The following is a 16,009-nucleotide window of genomic DNA, read 5'->3' as shown; positions in this document are numbered from 1 at the left end:
TTAAGAAGTTTTCAAAGTTTTAAGAGCTTAATTATAAATAATCCCAAGATGTTTTATAATCTCTTTGGATGATTTCCCAACAGAAAAAAAACTGCTATAAGAACTAAGACTCTCCGCTCTCCAGACATCCAGTTCCCAGGTTGTTGGCTGGTTTGTTGATAAACACTTGCCTTTTTCTCACTTTGATACTCTGATTATTCATTGATGTGGATGCTGTGAATGAATTGTCTTATGTGCATTTTTTTCCAGATATTTTTCTGTGTGATTTAAAGCAATTTACATAATGTGATGGATAACAGGTCTTATCCTGTCACACTGACCCTCATGGTGCCAAAAGATTCTAAGTCATATAGACATGTGTATTTCACTTGTTTTCTTCTTCTTTACCTGCTGATATTGTCAATCAATATTCGTCTTGTTATGGTCATCATCATGGAGAAAGTTCTTCATGAACCAATGTACATCTTCTTATGTCATCTGTGTATAAATGGTGCTTATGGAGCGTCAGGATTCTACCCTAAATTTCTGTCGGATTTAATATTGGATTCATACGTGATCTCCTCTCACATGTGTGCTCTGCAAACCTATGTTATCTACAGCTCTTTACTTTCTGAGATCACAATATTAACAGTGATGTCTTATGATAGATATGTAGCCATATGTAAACCTCTAAACTATCATTCCAAACTAACCAAACATACTTGTGCAATGTTAATTCTGCTCTCATGGATTGTTCCCAACTTCTCTGTGATTCCAGGAATCATGTTGGCAAACCTGAGGCCATTTTGCAAATATCATATTGATAAATTTTATTGTGACAACTGGTCAGTTGTGAAACTGTCTTGTGCATCCTCTTTTATCAATGATGTCTATGGATATATTGTTGCTGCCTTATTTATGGGTTGTGCAGTGATTACTATTGTGTCTTATATTAAACTGGTTGCTGCATGTAAAAAATCTTTAGAAAACAGAAAGAAATTCTGGCAAACTTGTCTGCCACATTTATTTTCATTGATAAATTTAGTGTTTACTTTGCTTTTTGATTTGGCATATGGCAGATATGGTTCAAATGACATTCCAGAGAGTCTTCGCAGTTTTTTGGCCTTAGAATTAGTCATAGTGTCTCCGGTTTTTAATCCTTTAATCTATGGTTTAAATGTTAGAGCAATACGTGAAAGAGTGTTTACTTCATGCGTTAGAGCAACAGTGAATGTTCCAGGAGCTAGAAAAAGGCTACAGCATAATATAAATATTTTCAGTTGTTTGAAGAGATCATGTAAAACCCTGTGTTGTATTGTTTTTCTAAGTAAGTGTAATTTACTACTGTAAGTATATGTATACAGTATACACAATATGATTAAATTGTATCTAATAAAATGCAGATATTTTGCTTTTTTGTTCATATTCAATGAATGTGCTAAGTGAACACACCTTCTTTGTTTTGAATCAGTAGTGAAATGCTTGTTTTGAGTGAACCGCTGCAAAAACTCCTCTGCAAAATTATAGTTAAAACATTTGTTGCATGTTTTACATTTGCAGTATGGTGAAAGTCAGTGAATGTTCTAATTATTTAATCAATATTTTAAAAAATGCTACATATCTGTATTATGTGTCTATTTGTAAAGTTTGACAATAAATAATAGGAAGCTCAAGGACAAAATTCCAGCAAAACATACCCAACCGGAATTTCCTGTTCAATTATCAACCCTAGGTTTAATCAAATTGCATTCATGTCATACAGGATCTTATCCAGGGATCCAAACTTCTGAAAGTGAAAAGGCTGAAATGCACACAGATGCAGGGACATTATTAAAATGTGTATATACAGTACATGTACCCAAATGCATCACACATTACTATTTCTTATCACCGTTTGGTAAAGTCATTGTACTACTGCAGCAGCCATAATACAGTAAACTCATGTTACAGTTGTCAGATTGCTTTCAGATATGATATTTGATAGTAAGCTTGGTGCACATTGTTCCAGATTTTCATGTTTTTTTATTCAAAAAAGACAAGGGATGTACTTGCATGACTAAATAGCTAACAGATAGGCATTTCAAAGATGGTCTTCGAATTTAAAAACAGAATGTAAAGGCATACTGAATAGTGTACAAAAGAATGTAACTTTAATCAACATAATCAAACAAGTGAAATGAAACATTTAATCATTAACATTCTCTAAAAAAAATGCATACATCCAATCTTACTAACTAAATTGTCTCTGTTAAAAGTTCTCTGACGTGCCTTGAAACACACATTAGTCAATGCATTGATGTAACTTCCACTGAAACAGAAAGACAGGATGAGAGCAGATCCTCCCCCTTTTAAAAAAGACAATTATTTATCACAGCTTGGCCAGAACTGTTCAGTGGCTGAAAGATGCACTGTGACTGAAGAAAACAGGCAAATTTTTAGAAATCATCAGTTTCACAACATGTGCAAAAAGTCACTGCACTACAACTAGCATGGACTGTAACAAAGATTTTCATTGGACAAGTTCAATCTTGACTACATTTGACACTGGTGTGTCTAGTATGATCTCCAATCTCACTAAACTGCCTAAGACACAGTACATGACCATTACCACTCACTAGACATGTGCACACTCTGGACATCACAGCCAGAAGGCGATTCAGGTCAATCGAGGGAAGAGCACCCCCCCTTCTGTGTGAAGTTTAGCTTTTCTTTAGATGGAGCTGAACTCAGATGCGATGTCAAGGGGTCCCTAGGTTTTGGTAGTTGATACGATCACTTAGGCTAGAGCCCCCTCTATGAGGGCACCTATGCCCTGCAGTGAAGTCTATTCATTGATTGATGCACTTTTCAACCAAACTTGCCCAATCGGTGTTTTCCTTCCTTCAATCCAAGCTGGAGAGTGGGCTGTCACCATCCACACTGAAAGTCTATGTTGCTGCCATGTCTACAGAAACATAGTGGATGGCAGAATGTAGGAAAGCATGACCTGGTTTTCTGGTTCTTCAGAGGCGTTAGGAGATTGAGGTCTCACGTGCCTCTTATACCCTCCTGGGATGTTTCTGTGGGCCTCCAAACTGCAGAGAGATCTATTTGAGCCACTCAATTCATTATCTTCTGTCTCTAACACAGCTCTGCTGACTGTGCTGGCTTTGACCAAGAAGGCCTGGGACCCGGAAGCATTTTCAGTTGACCTACTGGATAGCGGATGTCATTGCCTTTAAGTAAAATACTTAAGGTGAGCCATGTCCCCCAAGGAAGCAAGCACACTTTACCAGAAGTGTCACCTCCTGTGTGTTTGCATGCAGCACCTCTCTAAAAGATACCTGTAGAGCAGTGGGCTGAGTGACACCGAATACATTCGCAAGATTCAACAATCTCAGAGTAGAGCCAGTTTCCTCCCAAGTGCTGGGTAACTCCAGTCAGTCATGAGACTAAAAAAACTAAACTTGATTTCAAAAACAATTGCTGTGCCAGGTTCTCTAACCCGGAGCTGCGTGCACTTATACTACTTTGCTAGCTTGAGTTTCCCACTTGTGAACCCTTGAGTTCCTCCAAGGCCTGCTTCACCTGACTGCAGAGGAGTCAGGTGAGGGCCCATTATGTTGTTGCTATGCCCGCTTGGTCAGCCAACATTTTGGGGTATGCTGCCAGCTATGTGCAGCCCACTTTTCCAGACCACCACATATGCAGTGTTTGCCAGTGAGTCCCCCTACATAGGTGGACTCATGTTTTCCCTACCAGCTAATAATCTTTCATATGCCTGTGCCCCCCCAATTCAGGGCTAGCCCATATGTGTCTTTTTCACAGCTCTCCCCATTTGAGTAGCAGTGACTTTCACAGCATCCTTGCCCTTTGGGACTGGAATGCTTTCCCAATGTTCTTTCGTATCAGGCGTAAGTTGTAGTCCATATCTAGTTAGGCATGTAGATAAATACGACTTTCCAAAACGCTTTCCATTTCATGGCAATTAGGGCCAGGGGCATTGGATTGCTATTTGTTTTGCCAGAGACATCTGATGAAAAGCAGAGTGATGTCTCATAATTGTTGATACATATTGGTAAAATTGAGAGACTGACTCACTCACACTTCAGCTTTTTCCCTGCTTTATCAGGGATTGTCACAGAAGAATGAATCGGCAATTACTCAGGCCATTGTTTACACAGCGGATTCCCTTCCTGCCGCAAACCAGCCCTGACAGTACAACCCTCAGTACTGGGAAACACCCACACACTTTCCTATTCACACACTATGGCAATTTTAGCTTATCCAGTTCACTTATACCACATTGTCTTGGTACAGTGCTTCCGGAAAGTATTTATAGCGCTTCACTTCTTTGACATTTGTAATGTTACAGCCTTATTTCAAAATGGATTAAATTCATTTATTTTCTCAAAATTCTACACACAAATTGTTGCAAATTTATTAAAAATAAAAAACCTGAAAAATCACATGCACATGAGTATTCACAGCCTTTGCCGTGAAGCTCTAAATTGAGCTCAGGTACATTCTGTTTCCACTGATCATTCTTGAGATGTTTCAGCAGCTTAATTGGAGTTCACCCATGGTCAATTCAGTTGATTGGACAAGATTTGAAAAGGTATACACCTGTCTATATAAGATCCCAGGGTTGACAGTGCATGTCAAAGCACAAACCGAGCATGAAGACAAAGGAATTGTCTGTAGACCTCCGAGACAGGATTGTCTTGAGGCACAAGGCTGGGGAAGGATACAAAAAAATGTATTCTGCTCTGAAAGTTCCAATGAGCACAATGACCTCCATCATCCGTAAGTGAAAGATGTGTAGAACCACAAGGACTTTTCCTAGCGCTGGCCGGCCATCCAAGCTGAGTGAGGGGGAGAAGGGCCTTAGTCATGGAGGTGGTCAATAACCCAATGATCACTCTGTCTGAGCTCAAGCATTCTTCAGTGGAGAGAGGAGAACCTTACAGAAGGACAACCATCTGAGCAGCAATCCACCAATCAGGCCTGTATGGTAGAGTGGCCAGACGGAAACCACTTCTTAGCATTGGAATTTGACAAATGGCCTCTGAAGGACTCTCAGACCATAAGAAACAAAAATCTTTGGTCTGATGAAACCAAAAATTTAACTATTTGGAGTGAATGCCAGGCATTGTGTTAGGAGAAAACCAGGCACTGCCCATCACCAGGCTAATACCATCCCTACAGTGAAGCATGGTGGTGGCAGCACCATGCTGTGGGGATGTTTTTCAGCAGCAGGAACTGGAAGACTAGTCAGGATAGAGGGTAAGATGAATGCAGCAATGTACAGAGACATCCTGAATGAAAACCTGCTTCAGAGTGCTTTTGACCTCAGACTGGGGCGAAGGTTCACCTTCCAGCAGGACAATGACTCAAAGCACACCGCCAAAATATCAATGGAGTGGCTTCACAACAACTCGGTGAATGTCCTTGAGTGGCCCAGCCAAAGCCCAGATCTAAATCCTATTAAACATCTCTGGAGAGATCTGAAAATGGCTGTACATTGTCACTTCCCATCCAACCTGATAGAGCTTGAGAGGTACTGCAAAGAGGAATGGGCAAAAATTCCCAAAGACAGGTGGGTGTGCCAAGTCTGTGGCATCATATTCAAAGATACTTGAAGCTGTAATTGCTGTCAAAGGTGCATCAACAAAGTATTGAGAAAAGGCTGTGTATGTGTATGTACATGTGATTTGTCAGGTTTTTTTTTATTTTTTTTATAAATTTGCAACAATTTCAAAAAATCTTTTTCCACATTGTCATTATGGGGTTTTGTGTGTAGAATTTTGAGGAAATAAATGAATTTAATCCATTTAGGAATAAGGCTGTAACCTAAAAAATGTGTTAAAAGTGATCAGAGGCTGAAATCCAGCATCAGTGTTCCTGACCTGTCAGCTGTTATACTGTACTCAGCAGCTCTTCAATGCGCACACACACGCACGCACACACACACACACACACACACACACACACACACACACACACACACACACACACACACACACACACACACACACACACACACACACACACACACACACACAATAGATCTCTGCATTATAGACCAAACATATTACTGGCATGAAACTTAAGGTATGTAACGTTAAGCCATGCAATTTACCAAAAAAATAAAATTGCATTACAGATACTCTGCTGGCTGATTTGCATATTGATTGGTGAGCCATTTACAGTATGTTTCATTTAGTTAGTTTGTATTGTGTAGTATGTAGTATGTAGTATTTTCAATCAATATGTTCGTGGGACAGTATGTGTGTGTCAAACAATATGGTGAATTACATTTGTTTGGGTTGGTTATGTATTTGAAAAAAGAGAAAATGATCACTTTGGCGAGGCTTTGACGAGGCTCCATTTAAATGGCACACAATGCCGTCTGACAGTAAGGGTAAATGAATCGCAAATGTTGTTTTTCATTCCTATTAAACACATTTTTTGAATAATCAGTCCAGGAGGTGATGCTGATCAGCAGGAAGATTAGTTCAAAATGTTAAAAGCAAGTAAATTAGATTCAATTCAATTCACCTTTATTTGTATAGCGCTTATACAATGTAGATTGTGTCAAAGCAGCTTCACATAAAAGGTCACAGTAAATAGGAACAGTGTAGTTCAGTTTGTAGTGTTCAAGTTCAGTTCAGTTTAGCTCAGTTCAGTGTGGTTTAATAATCACTACTGAGATTAAAACTATTGTTTCAAAGCTGTCCAAATGTGATTGTTTATTTGCATCAAACTGCCGACCGGAAGTTTGAAGCATCCTCCTTAAGCATGCACGCAAAGCATAATGGGTAATTTTGCGTTCTTAGAAAAAGGTCTATACAGTAAACACATATTGGTGACCTAATTTTTTTTACCTAATCCAGCAATGAAGGGCAGCTGACTAACTTCATAACTTTACCAAACATCTCAAAGCTTTGATGCTATTTTTAGATTAAACATAACAATGGCAAAGTTTTCAAGATCTTATAATTAATCCCAAGATGTTTTATAATCTCTTTAGATGATTTCCCAACTGTAAAATAAACTGCTATAAAAACCAAGATTCTCAGCTTTCCAGACATCCAGTTCCCAATTTGTTGGCTGGTTTGTTGATAAACACTTGCCTTTTCTCACTTTGACACTCTGATCATTCAATGATATGGATGCTGTGAATGAATTGTCTTATGTGCATTTTTTTCAGATATTTTTCTGTGTGATTTAAAGCAATTTACATAATATGATGGATAACAGGTCTTATCCTGTCACACTGACCCTCATGGTGCCAAAAGATTCTAAGTCATATAGACATGTGTATTTCACTTGTTTTCTTCTTCTTTACCTGCTGATATTGTCAATTAATATTCGTCTTGTTATGGTCATCATCATGGAGAAAGTTCTTCATGAACCAATGTACATCTTCTTATGTCATCTGTGTATAAATGGTGTTTATGGAGCGTCAGGATTCTACCCTAAATTTCTGTCGGATTTAATATTGGATTCATACGTGATCTCCTCTCACATGTGTGTTCTGCAAACCTATGTTATCTACAGCTCTTTACTTTCTGATATCACAATATTAACAGTGATGTCTTATGATAGATATGTAGCCATATGTAAACCTCTAAACTATCATTCCAAACTAACCAAACATACTTGTGCAATGTTAATTCTGCTCTCATGGATTGTTCCCAACTTCTCTGTGATTCCAGCAATCATGTTGGCAAACCTGAGGCCATTTTGCAAATATTATATTGATAAATTTTATTGTGACAACTGGTCAGTTGTGAAACTGTCTTGTGCATCATCTTTTATCAATGATGTCTATGGATATATTGTTGTTGCCTTATTTATTAGCTGTGCAGTGATTATTATTGTGTCTTATATTAAACTGGTTGCTGCATGCAAAAAATCTTTAGAAAACAGAAAGAAATTCTGGCAAACGTGTCTGCCACATTTATTTTCACTGATAAATTTAGTGTTTACTTTGCTTTTTGATGTGACATATAGCAGATATGGTTCAAATGACATTCCAGAGAGTCTTCGCAGTTTTTTGGCCTTAGAATTAGTCATAGTGTCTCCGGTTTTTAATCCTTTAATCTATGGTTTAAATGTTAGAGCAATACGTGAAAGAGTGTTTACTTCATGCGTTAGAGCAACAGTGAATGTTCCAGGAACTAGAAGAAGGGTACAGTATGATATAAACATTTTCAGTTGTTTGAAGCAATCATGTAAAACCCTGTGTTGTATTGTTTTTCAGAGTAAGTGTAATTTACTACTGTAAGTATATGTGTACAGTATACACAATATGATTAAATTGTATCTAATGAAATACACATATTTTTGCTTCTTTGTTTTTTGTGAAATGCATACAGATACAGGGACATTATTGAAAAGTGTATATACAGTAAGTGTAACCAAACACTACACCTTACCATCACACTTTACTATTGCTCATCACTTTGTGGAAAAATCATTGCACCACTGCAGCAGCAACTCTGGATTTTCACTTACAGTAGGACTGCACATGTGTCAGATTACAGTTGTCAGATTGCTTTCAGATATGATATTTGATAGTAAGCTTGGTGCACATCTTTCCAGATTTTCATGTTTCTTTATTCAAAAAGACAGGGGGTGTACTTGCATGACTGAAATAGCTACCATAGAGGCATTTCAAAGATGGTCTTCGATTTTAAAAACAGAATGTAAAAGCATACTGAATAGTGTACAAAAGAATGTAACTTTAAAGTATCCAACAAAAATAAAAAAGACAAATGCAAAAATTGGTTGTAACATAACCAAACAAGTGTAAACAAACATTTAAACATAAACATTCTCTGAAAAAATGCATACATCCAATCTTACAAACTAAATTGTCTCTGTTAAAAGTTCTCTGAAGTGCCTTGAAACACACATCATCAGTCAATGCATTGATGTAACTTCCACTGAAACAGAAAGACAGGATGAGAGAAGATCCTCCAAATATGATCGCTAATCTCACTATACAGCCTAAAATATGTTACGTGACCATTACCACTCAGTGGACATGTGCACACTCTGGGCATCACAGCCAGGAGGCGCTTCAGGTCAATCGAGGGAAGAGCACCCTCCCTTCTGTGTGAAGTTTAGCTTTTGTTTGAATGGAACTGAACTCAGAAGCCATGTCGGGGGTCCCTAGGTTTTGGTAGTTGATACGATCACTTAGGCTAGAGCAGGGATGGGCAAACTCGATCCTGGAGGGCCGGTGTCCCTGCATAGTTTTGCACCAACCCTAATCAAACACACCTGCTTGTAGCTTTTTAGTGATCTTAAAGACACTAATTAGGGTGTTCAAGTGTGTTTGATTAGTGTTGGAGCAAAACTCTGCAGGGACACCGGCCCTCGAGGATCGAGTTTGCCCATGCCTGGGCTAGAGCCCCCTCTATGAGGGCGCCTATGCCCTGCAGTGAAGTCTATTCATTGTTTGGTGCACTTCTCAACCAAGAAGATCTCTCCGAACTGCAGAGAGATCTATTCGAGCCACTTAATTCATTATCTTCTGTCTCTAACAGCTCTGCTGACCGTGCTGGCCTTGATCAAGATGGCCTGGGACCTGGAGGCATTTTCAGTCAGCGAATCATGCCATATCTAAGCAAAGGTTGCCCTTCTGGATAGTGGATGTCATTGCCTTTAAGTAAAATACTTAAGGTGAGCCGTGTCTCCAGAGGAAGCAAGCCCACTCTACCAGGAGTGTCACCTCCTGTGTGTTTGCATGCAGCACCTCTCTAACAGACATCTGCAGCGCTGTGAGCTGAGTGACACCGAACACATTCACAAGATTCTACAATCTCAGAGTAGAACCAGTTTGCAAAAAAGTGCAAAAAAGCTAAATGAAATGACAAATAAGGGCAAATGCTAAAATTTGTTGTAATCAACCGCATTAAATCAAACATTATTTATTGAAAATATTGGTGACCATGAAAGCTGAATAAGTAAGCTTACCATTAACATATATTTTGTTAAAAGAGGAAAATCTTTGGCTGTGATACAACTATTTTTAATATCTGGAATCCGAGGACTCAATACATTCAATTACATTCAAGTTATCTAAATTAAGTGTTTATCAATGATTGTATGATTCTTTAACTCTTTAAATATTATTAGCCACAAGGGCTTGACGAATCAGGGATTGATGTGCAAAATTTTAAAAGAATAGTCAGAGAGAGCGATTGTGGATAGTCATGCCCCATATTCAAGATTTGCATTTCAGTCTATCTATACTGAAACAAAGCACAGAGTAGTGTGGACGCCAATTTCCATCGCATATTTAGCATCTGTAGAGGGAGGGACACTTCAGATAGTAGAGAGCATTTGATTGGTCAGAGGATCTACTGAGAAGCTCAAGTACTATGTGATTTAAGTCATTAAAAAAAAAAAAAAAATCGCTGATCCATACTGGTGGAAGTGAGAGACTACAGGTTTTGCTGCGTTCCAGACAACTAAAAATTAAGAGCTTCTAACTTCTTACTTGCATTCTCAGAAATAAAGAAGTTTTGTCCCATTTATACCGAAAGGGTTCATATTCATATCTTAAAAGTACAAATCAGTACCTAAAAAGTACAAAAATGTACCTCTTGAACTTTATAGATGATGATATGTACCTTTGAGATACCAACATGGACATGGACCCTTTAGAAACAAACATGTAACTTTTGAAAAAGTACAGCCCCAGTGGTTTTAGTACCTTTATTTCTGAGAGCATGGAAAAATTGTCCAACACCCCAAGAAGTTGAACATCCAACCTGTGAACTCGGGGCAGATCAAAGAACCCTGACTACTAAATACGGTCTGTAGCTTTTTTTTGTCTGCATACAGCAGCTACCTGTTTTTCTGTTCGTTAGTCATAGAATTTAACATTTAAACACTTAAAGTGGGAACCAATGATTTGATTGCAATCTAATATACAAATAGATAACTCTGATTTTAAACAGTGCATATTTGAAAATTTAAAGGCCATGGACCAGGGGGCTCATTACTAACGATGGTGAGATGAGAAACTAGCAACAGATGAAGGAAATTTAACATTTAATAAAGCAATTAATGTTGATATCATGTACACGCTCCTTTAAATCATTATTATCAGTACTTAATGTTCATAAATATAAAAGATGGCAAAATCTTATAAAAAAAATTGGATGTGTACTGAAAGCAAGGGGGATCCAGCATGTTGATGAGGTGCTCGTGGACAGCTCATGCCCTCACTGCGAGAGCATGTCTGTTGCGCACCTGAAATCGTGGCTCGCACTTGCAAAATCATGAACCCCCTGTTGTTCCCCACATAGCAGTGAACACTCGACCAGATCTGAGGCCCACAGTGAATGCTTATTCATAGCTTCTTGGCCCACAGACCACCACTCCTCCACAGCACTCCCTACCCAAGATTTGGGTGTTTGTAGTGGTTTATCCTCCGGGATGACCACGCTTCTGTTTGATGACATCAGAGAACAAACGTATATTACATCCTTGATGGCCAGCGGGTATGAGGCTATTTCCCAGCTGGTGGTCCCTGCCACCTGGAGGGGTAAGCTGAGACCCCAGTCCAAGAAGTGGGGTTATCTGTGTTCGTCCCCAGGCTTGATGCATGAGCTCTGCACAGTAATTGACTATGCTCTCATGACCACTAAGTCGGCCATCCATGGCCTGGGGAAGACAATGGCCAATAGTGGTCCAGGAACGCCACCCTTCGTTTACTTTGGTAAATATGCACCAAAGTTGGCGACATTGTCTGAGAATTTACCTAGGAGTTCTTGGCAGTGCAAGAACAGTTGAGCGCGATGGGGTAGATGGCAGGCTCAGAAGACTGCTCCCCTGCTGGGCCCATCCACTTTGACTAAGTCTGCTAAGAGCGCCACTAAGTCTGGTAAACGGGCTGGATCCCCCCTGCAATGAATGCAGCATGTCACATATGTCAAATGGTACCCAAGAAAAAGTAATTTATTCTCTCTATAGGTGTGAAGCCCGAGTGCTGCCAGCATGGGACGTAAATGGGACACACTCCGAGGGCATCAGAGGATGACTCCTTTTCTCACACCTCCTGGAAGGAAGGTAAGAGCCAGTTATTCACTTTCAGTTCTTTCTTGGGATGCACTGCTTCCCGGGGTGAGCACCCCCTATTTAGAGTTGCCCCACTTTAGGTGTGCTAGCGATCGCTCCAATAGTGCCACTGGTTTGGGGTCTGATTGCCTGGTTAGTGCTTCCAAGCCCATTGTAATGGCGCATCTGGATGGTCAGACTCGATGATGCAATTCAGTTCACCAGACGACCTCTCAGTTTATGGGCATGTACTTCACGGTGGTCAATGCTGCAGTTGCCCCTGTATTGTGCAAGGAGATTGCTGTCCTCCTGGCGAAGGATGCAATCAAGCCAGTCCCTCTAGCTGAGCTGGAGAGCGGGTTTTACAGCCAATATCTGCACAGGATGCAATTCAAAATGTCCATGCAAAAACGCATCCCCTAATGCATCAGTCCCTGAGATTGGTTGCAGCTATAGACGCTGACTTCCATCTCTCAATTCTCCTCTCAGCATGGATGCACTGGCTTACAGCTGGCCTTGGGGTTTGAGCAATATGCTTTTTCTACAGTGAGCCTGATTGACATACCCTGTACATGGTCAAAGAGGATGAAGAAGGGGTCTTGCTTGTTGTGCCTCTGTGGCCCAACTGGACTTGGGTTTCCGAACATCCCTCATGATGACCACTCCTTGGCGAATTCCTCTGAGTAAGGACCTCCTTTCTTAGGGAGGGGGCAACATCTGGCACCCATGACCAGATCTCTGGCACCTCTTACCTAGAAGTGGAGTCTTTTCCTGAGTGGTGTGCTTGGTGTCAAAAATCGCTGCGCCATTCTCCCTAACCCGGAGCTGAGTGCACTTATTCTACTCTGCTTATCGAGTACCCCGACTAGTGAACTTTAGAGATTTCCTCCCAGGCACATGACTTTGTCTGGTATTGCCACTTTGTTAACCCGCGTTTTGGGGCTAGGTGGCAGCTATAAGTGATCCCGCCTGGTGATTTCATATGTGTCAGTTAAAAATGGTGAGTTTCCCCACTTAGGCGGACCCAGTTTTTACTACCAGCTACTGTGACCATCTTACGCGAATGTAGTACTATCCCTGGATAGGACCACCCCATATGCTTATATTGTCATTAGTTCTCCCCACTTGGGTAGCAGTTGGCCTCTGCAGCATCCTTCCCCTTTGGGAAGGACACTCTTCCACAAAATACTGTTCTATCTCTAAAATTCCTAGTCTTCAGTTAGCTATGTAAGAAACTTTTACAACTCCCTAAATCCTAATCTTCCCATATTCAGGTAATCAAGGGCCTGGGGACATTGGAAGGTTGCACCTTTGGTGATGCTTGTGTGCTCACGCTATGCTTGACAAACATCTCACTAAATGCGTGGAGGGCCCAGCTACTGTGCCACTTTCCATACATTACCCCAATGTCTTGTGGCCACACAACTCATAGTTCCCGACCTGAAAGGGAACATCTCGGTTACTGTCGTAACCCTTATTCCCTGAAGGATGGAATGGAGACGTTGTGTCTCAATGCCACAGTAGCTGAATCTCCAGCTAGAAACTGGGCACTCAGCTTCTCTAGCATTAAAGCCTGGCTTGCTCATCTTTACGTGTGGGCTATATACACATTATAATTATAATCAGCTGCAGCTATGAAGGGCTCCCCTTTGCCAATTCATGGGCATTTCTTGGTCCCTTTTCTTAATCTTCAAGAGTGATTGCTCATCTGGCAATTCCCCCAATGTGCCATGCCGACACAATGTCTCTGTTGTCTCCTTCAGGGAATAAGGTTTACGACAGTAACTGGGACGTTATGCAGAATGATGTCACTGCTGCAGTAACAAATGTAAAGATATTATATCCATTAGGAAACAATATTTTCGTTACAAAGACTATTTTTTCTTTTCTCTCACAGAATGGCCTTGATTTTTGTGCCTGAGTGTTTCTTTGAACTGCTATGCATTTTTGACATGACAGGGCACACAGAACCATTGATTTGTGTCTTATTAATACGCATGGCAGGTTATGAGGTACTAAATATGGTTAAAAGTGTGTGTGTAAAGGTCGGCAGATTCTCAGGTAGACTGTTTCTGTAGGTCATTCTCAGTATCCTGGTATACATTCATTTTTAGGAAGGTTTCTATGCAAAGTTTTTAGAAATGACGCCCCAGAGCTTTGAATTTCCCAGAGAGTTTGTTGGATAAAGCCTCAGAGAACTCTGCAAAAAATAAATATATAAGCAGGTCAGTGGTGCATGACTCTACTTCATAATGTGCGGTAACATTTTAGTGGTGTCAGTTGTCATTGCATTTTAATACCATGTATGCATGTATTTTTGCATTTGAAGTTTTATCTTGAAGAATAGACTTTAATGCTTATCAGATATTTGAGATTTTTGCATTGGCTATTTACAAATATAAGTAACTGATGGATAATACAACACATTTTGAAACCTACACTCTGATGGAACCTCTAAATGTTTTAACAGGGGTTCGCAAAAGAATCGTAAAAAAAATGCATGAATGTAATAAAAAATGAACAAGCATGAAGTTCGTTGGGCATGAAGCAAGTCATTGCTTGAAGATTACCTTCACCACTAAGACAACAAACCAGTACAACACAGAATCAGCAAGATCACTTGATATTATTTGTCAAATACTGCATGGCATGCTCAATTTGTACTTCTTTTTCATGCTGATTTGTGTCCATTTTCTGAACAGTATGTCTATTTTCCAGCTGTAACTTATTAAACTGTTTTTTCTGGCTCAAAATAAAGCAGATGTGGTACCACGATTGTGCCTACAATGAGCTTTAATACATGTTCTTGATCCAATGATCAGATGATTGAAGACAAATGGCGGTTATCAAGTTAAACCATATAGTTTATTAAAAAAAAGGCCTTTGGTGCCCTAAGATAGGAAGCTTTGGCATGTCAAGTGGCAGACAAAAGACAACCATATAAATGCCGGGTGCAGACTTACTTTATTAAGTCTGGGGTAAAATCCAACAGAAGTAAGGCTTTAAATATGATTTCTTCTTTCATCTGTGACCTCTAGGCTTTTGCGATCTACAGAACAGCTGTAGTGTAAATATTCTACATTGACAGCAATTAAGTAGAACAGCGAAATTAAATCATAACCTCTACAAACTCTCTCAACATCTCATCCATGTCTCAAGACACGTATTCCACTTGTTATCTTTTTCTTTACCTGCTTATATTGTCAATTTATATTTGTCTTGTTATGGTTATAAGCCTGGAGAAAGCTCTTCATGAACCATTGTACATCTTCTTGGGTCATCTTTGTAAATGGTGTTCATGGAGCGTCAGGATTCTACCCTAAACTTCTATATGATTTAACATTAAATTTATGTTATCTATTCTCACGTGTGCTTTGCAAACCTTTGTTATCTGCAGCTCTTTAATCTCTGAGATCACAATATTAAGATGATGTCTTATGATTGATATGTAGCCCAGCTTTCCAAGATCTCTGATTCCAGCAATCCTGTTGGAGGCCATTTTGTAAATATCATATTAATAAATTCAATAATGTCTATGGATATATTGTTATTGCCATGTATATTAGCTGTGCAGTTAGAACTTATAGTGGGAACTCTTTATTTGATTACAATCTCTAATATGTAGTACAAATAACTCTTATTTTAAACAGTGATTTTAAACAACTGCTTCTCAGAAGATTAAAAGTTAACCAGATCTTTGAATTTCCCCTAGAGTTTGTTGGATAAAGCCTCAGAGATATCAGATTCAGCTAAATATTAATATATAAGCAGGCCAGCAGTGCATGATTCTACTTCATAATGTGCAGAATCACAACTTGGAGCAATGCAATGGTAACTATTTATTGGTGTCAGTTCTCATTGTATCTTAATACTATGTATGCTATATTTTTGCATTTGAACTTTTATCTTGAAGAAAGAGCTTATCAGTTATTTGTTAATTGCATTGGCTATTTACAAATGTAAGTAACTG

The 16,009-nt window shown here is 39.5% G+C and overlaps 2 protein-coding genes across 2 annotated transcripts; both read left to right on the top strand.

Moving 5' to 3' along the window:
* Positions 1–288: 288 nt before the first annotated feature.
* Positions 289–3,524, top strand: LOC130215039 (olfactory receptor 1G1-like). The gene is made up of 2 exons (XM_056446929.1): positions 289–1,192; positions 3,403–3,524. The coding sequence occupies exons 1-2, from the start codon at positions 289–291 to the stop codon at positions 3,522–3,524; spliced, it is 1,026 nt and encodes a 341-aa protein (XP_056302904.1).
* A 3,686-nt stretch (positions 3,525–7,210) lies between these two features.
* Positions 7,211–9,598, top strand: LOC130215037 (olfactory receptor 2A14-like). The gene is made up of 2 exons (XM_056446927.1): positions 7,211–8,228; positions 9,519–9,598. The coding sequence occupies exons 1-2, from the start codon at positions 7,211–7,213 to the stop codon at positions 9,596–9,598; spliced, it is 1,098 nt and encodes a 365-aa protein (XP_056302902.1).
* Positions 9,599–16,009: the final 6,411 nt, after the last annotated feature.

Source organism: Danio aesculapii, chromosome 21 (assembly GCF_903798145.1).
Source record: "Danio aesculapii chromosome 21, fDanAes4.1, whole genome shotgun sequence".
Lineage (NCBI taxonomy): Eukaryota > Metazoa > Chordata > Actinopteri > Cypriniformes > Danionidae > Danio > Danio aesculapii.
Note: the sequence above shows the minus strand (reverse complement) of the source record. Positions and strands in the feature narration are given on the sequence as shown.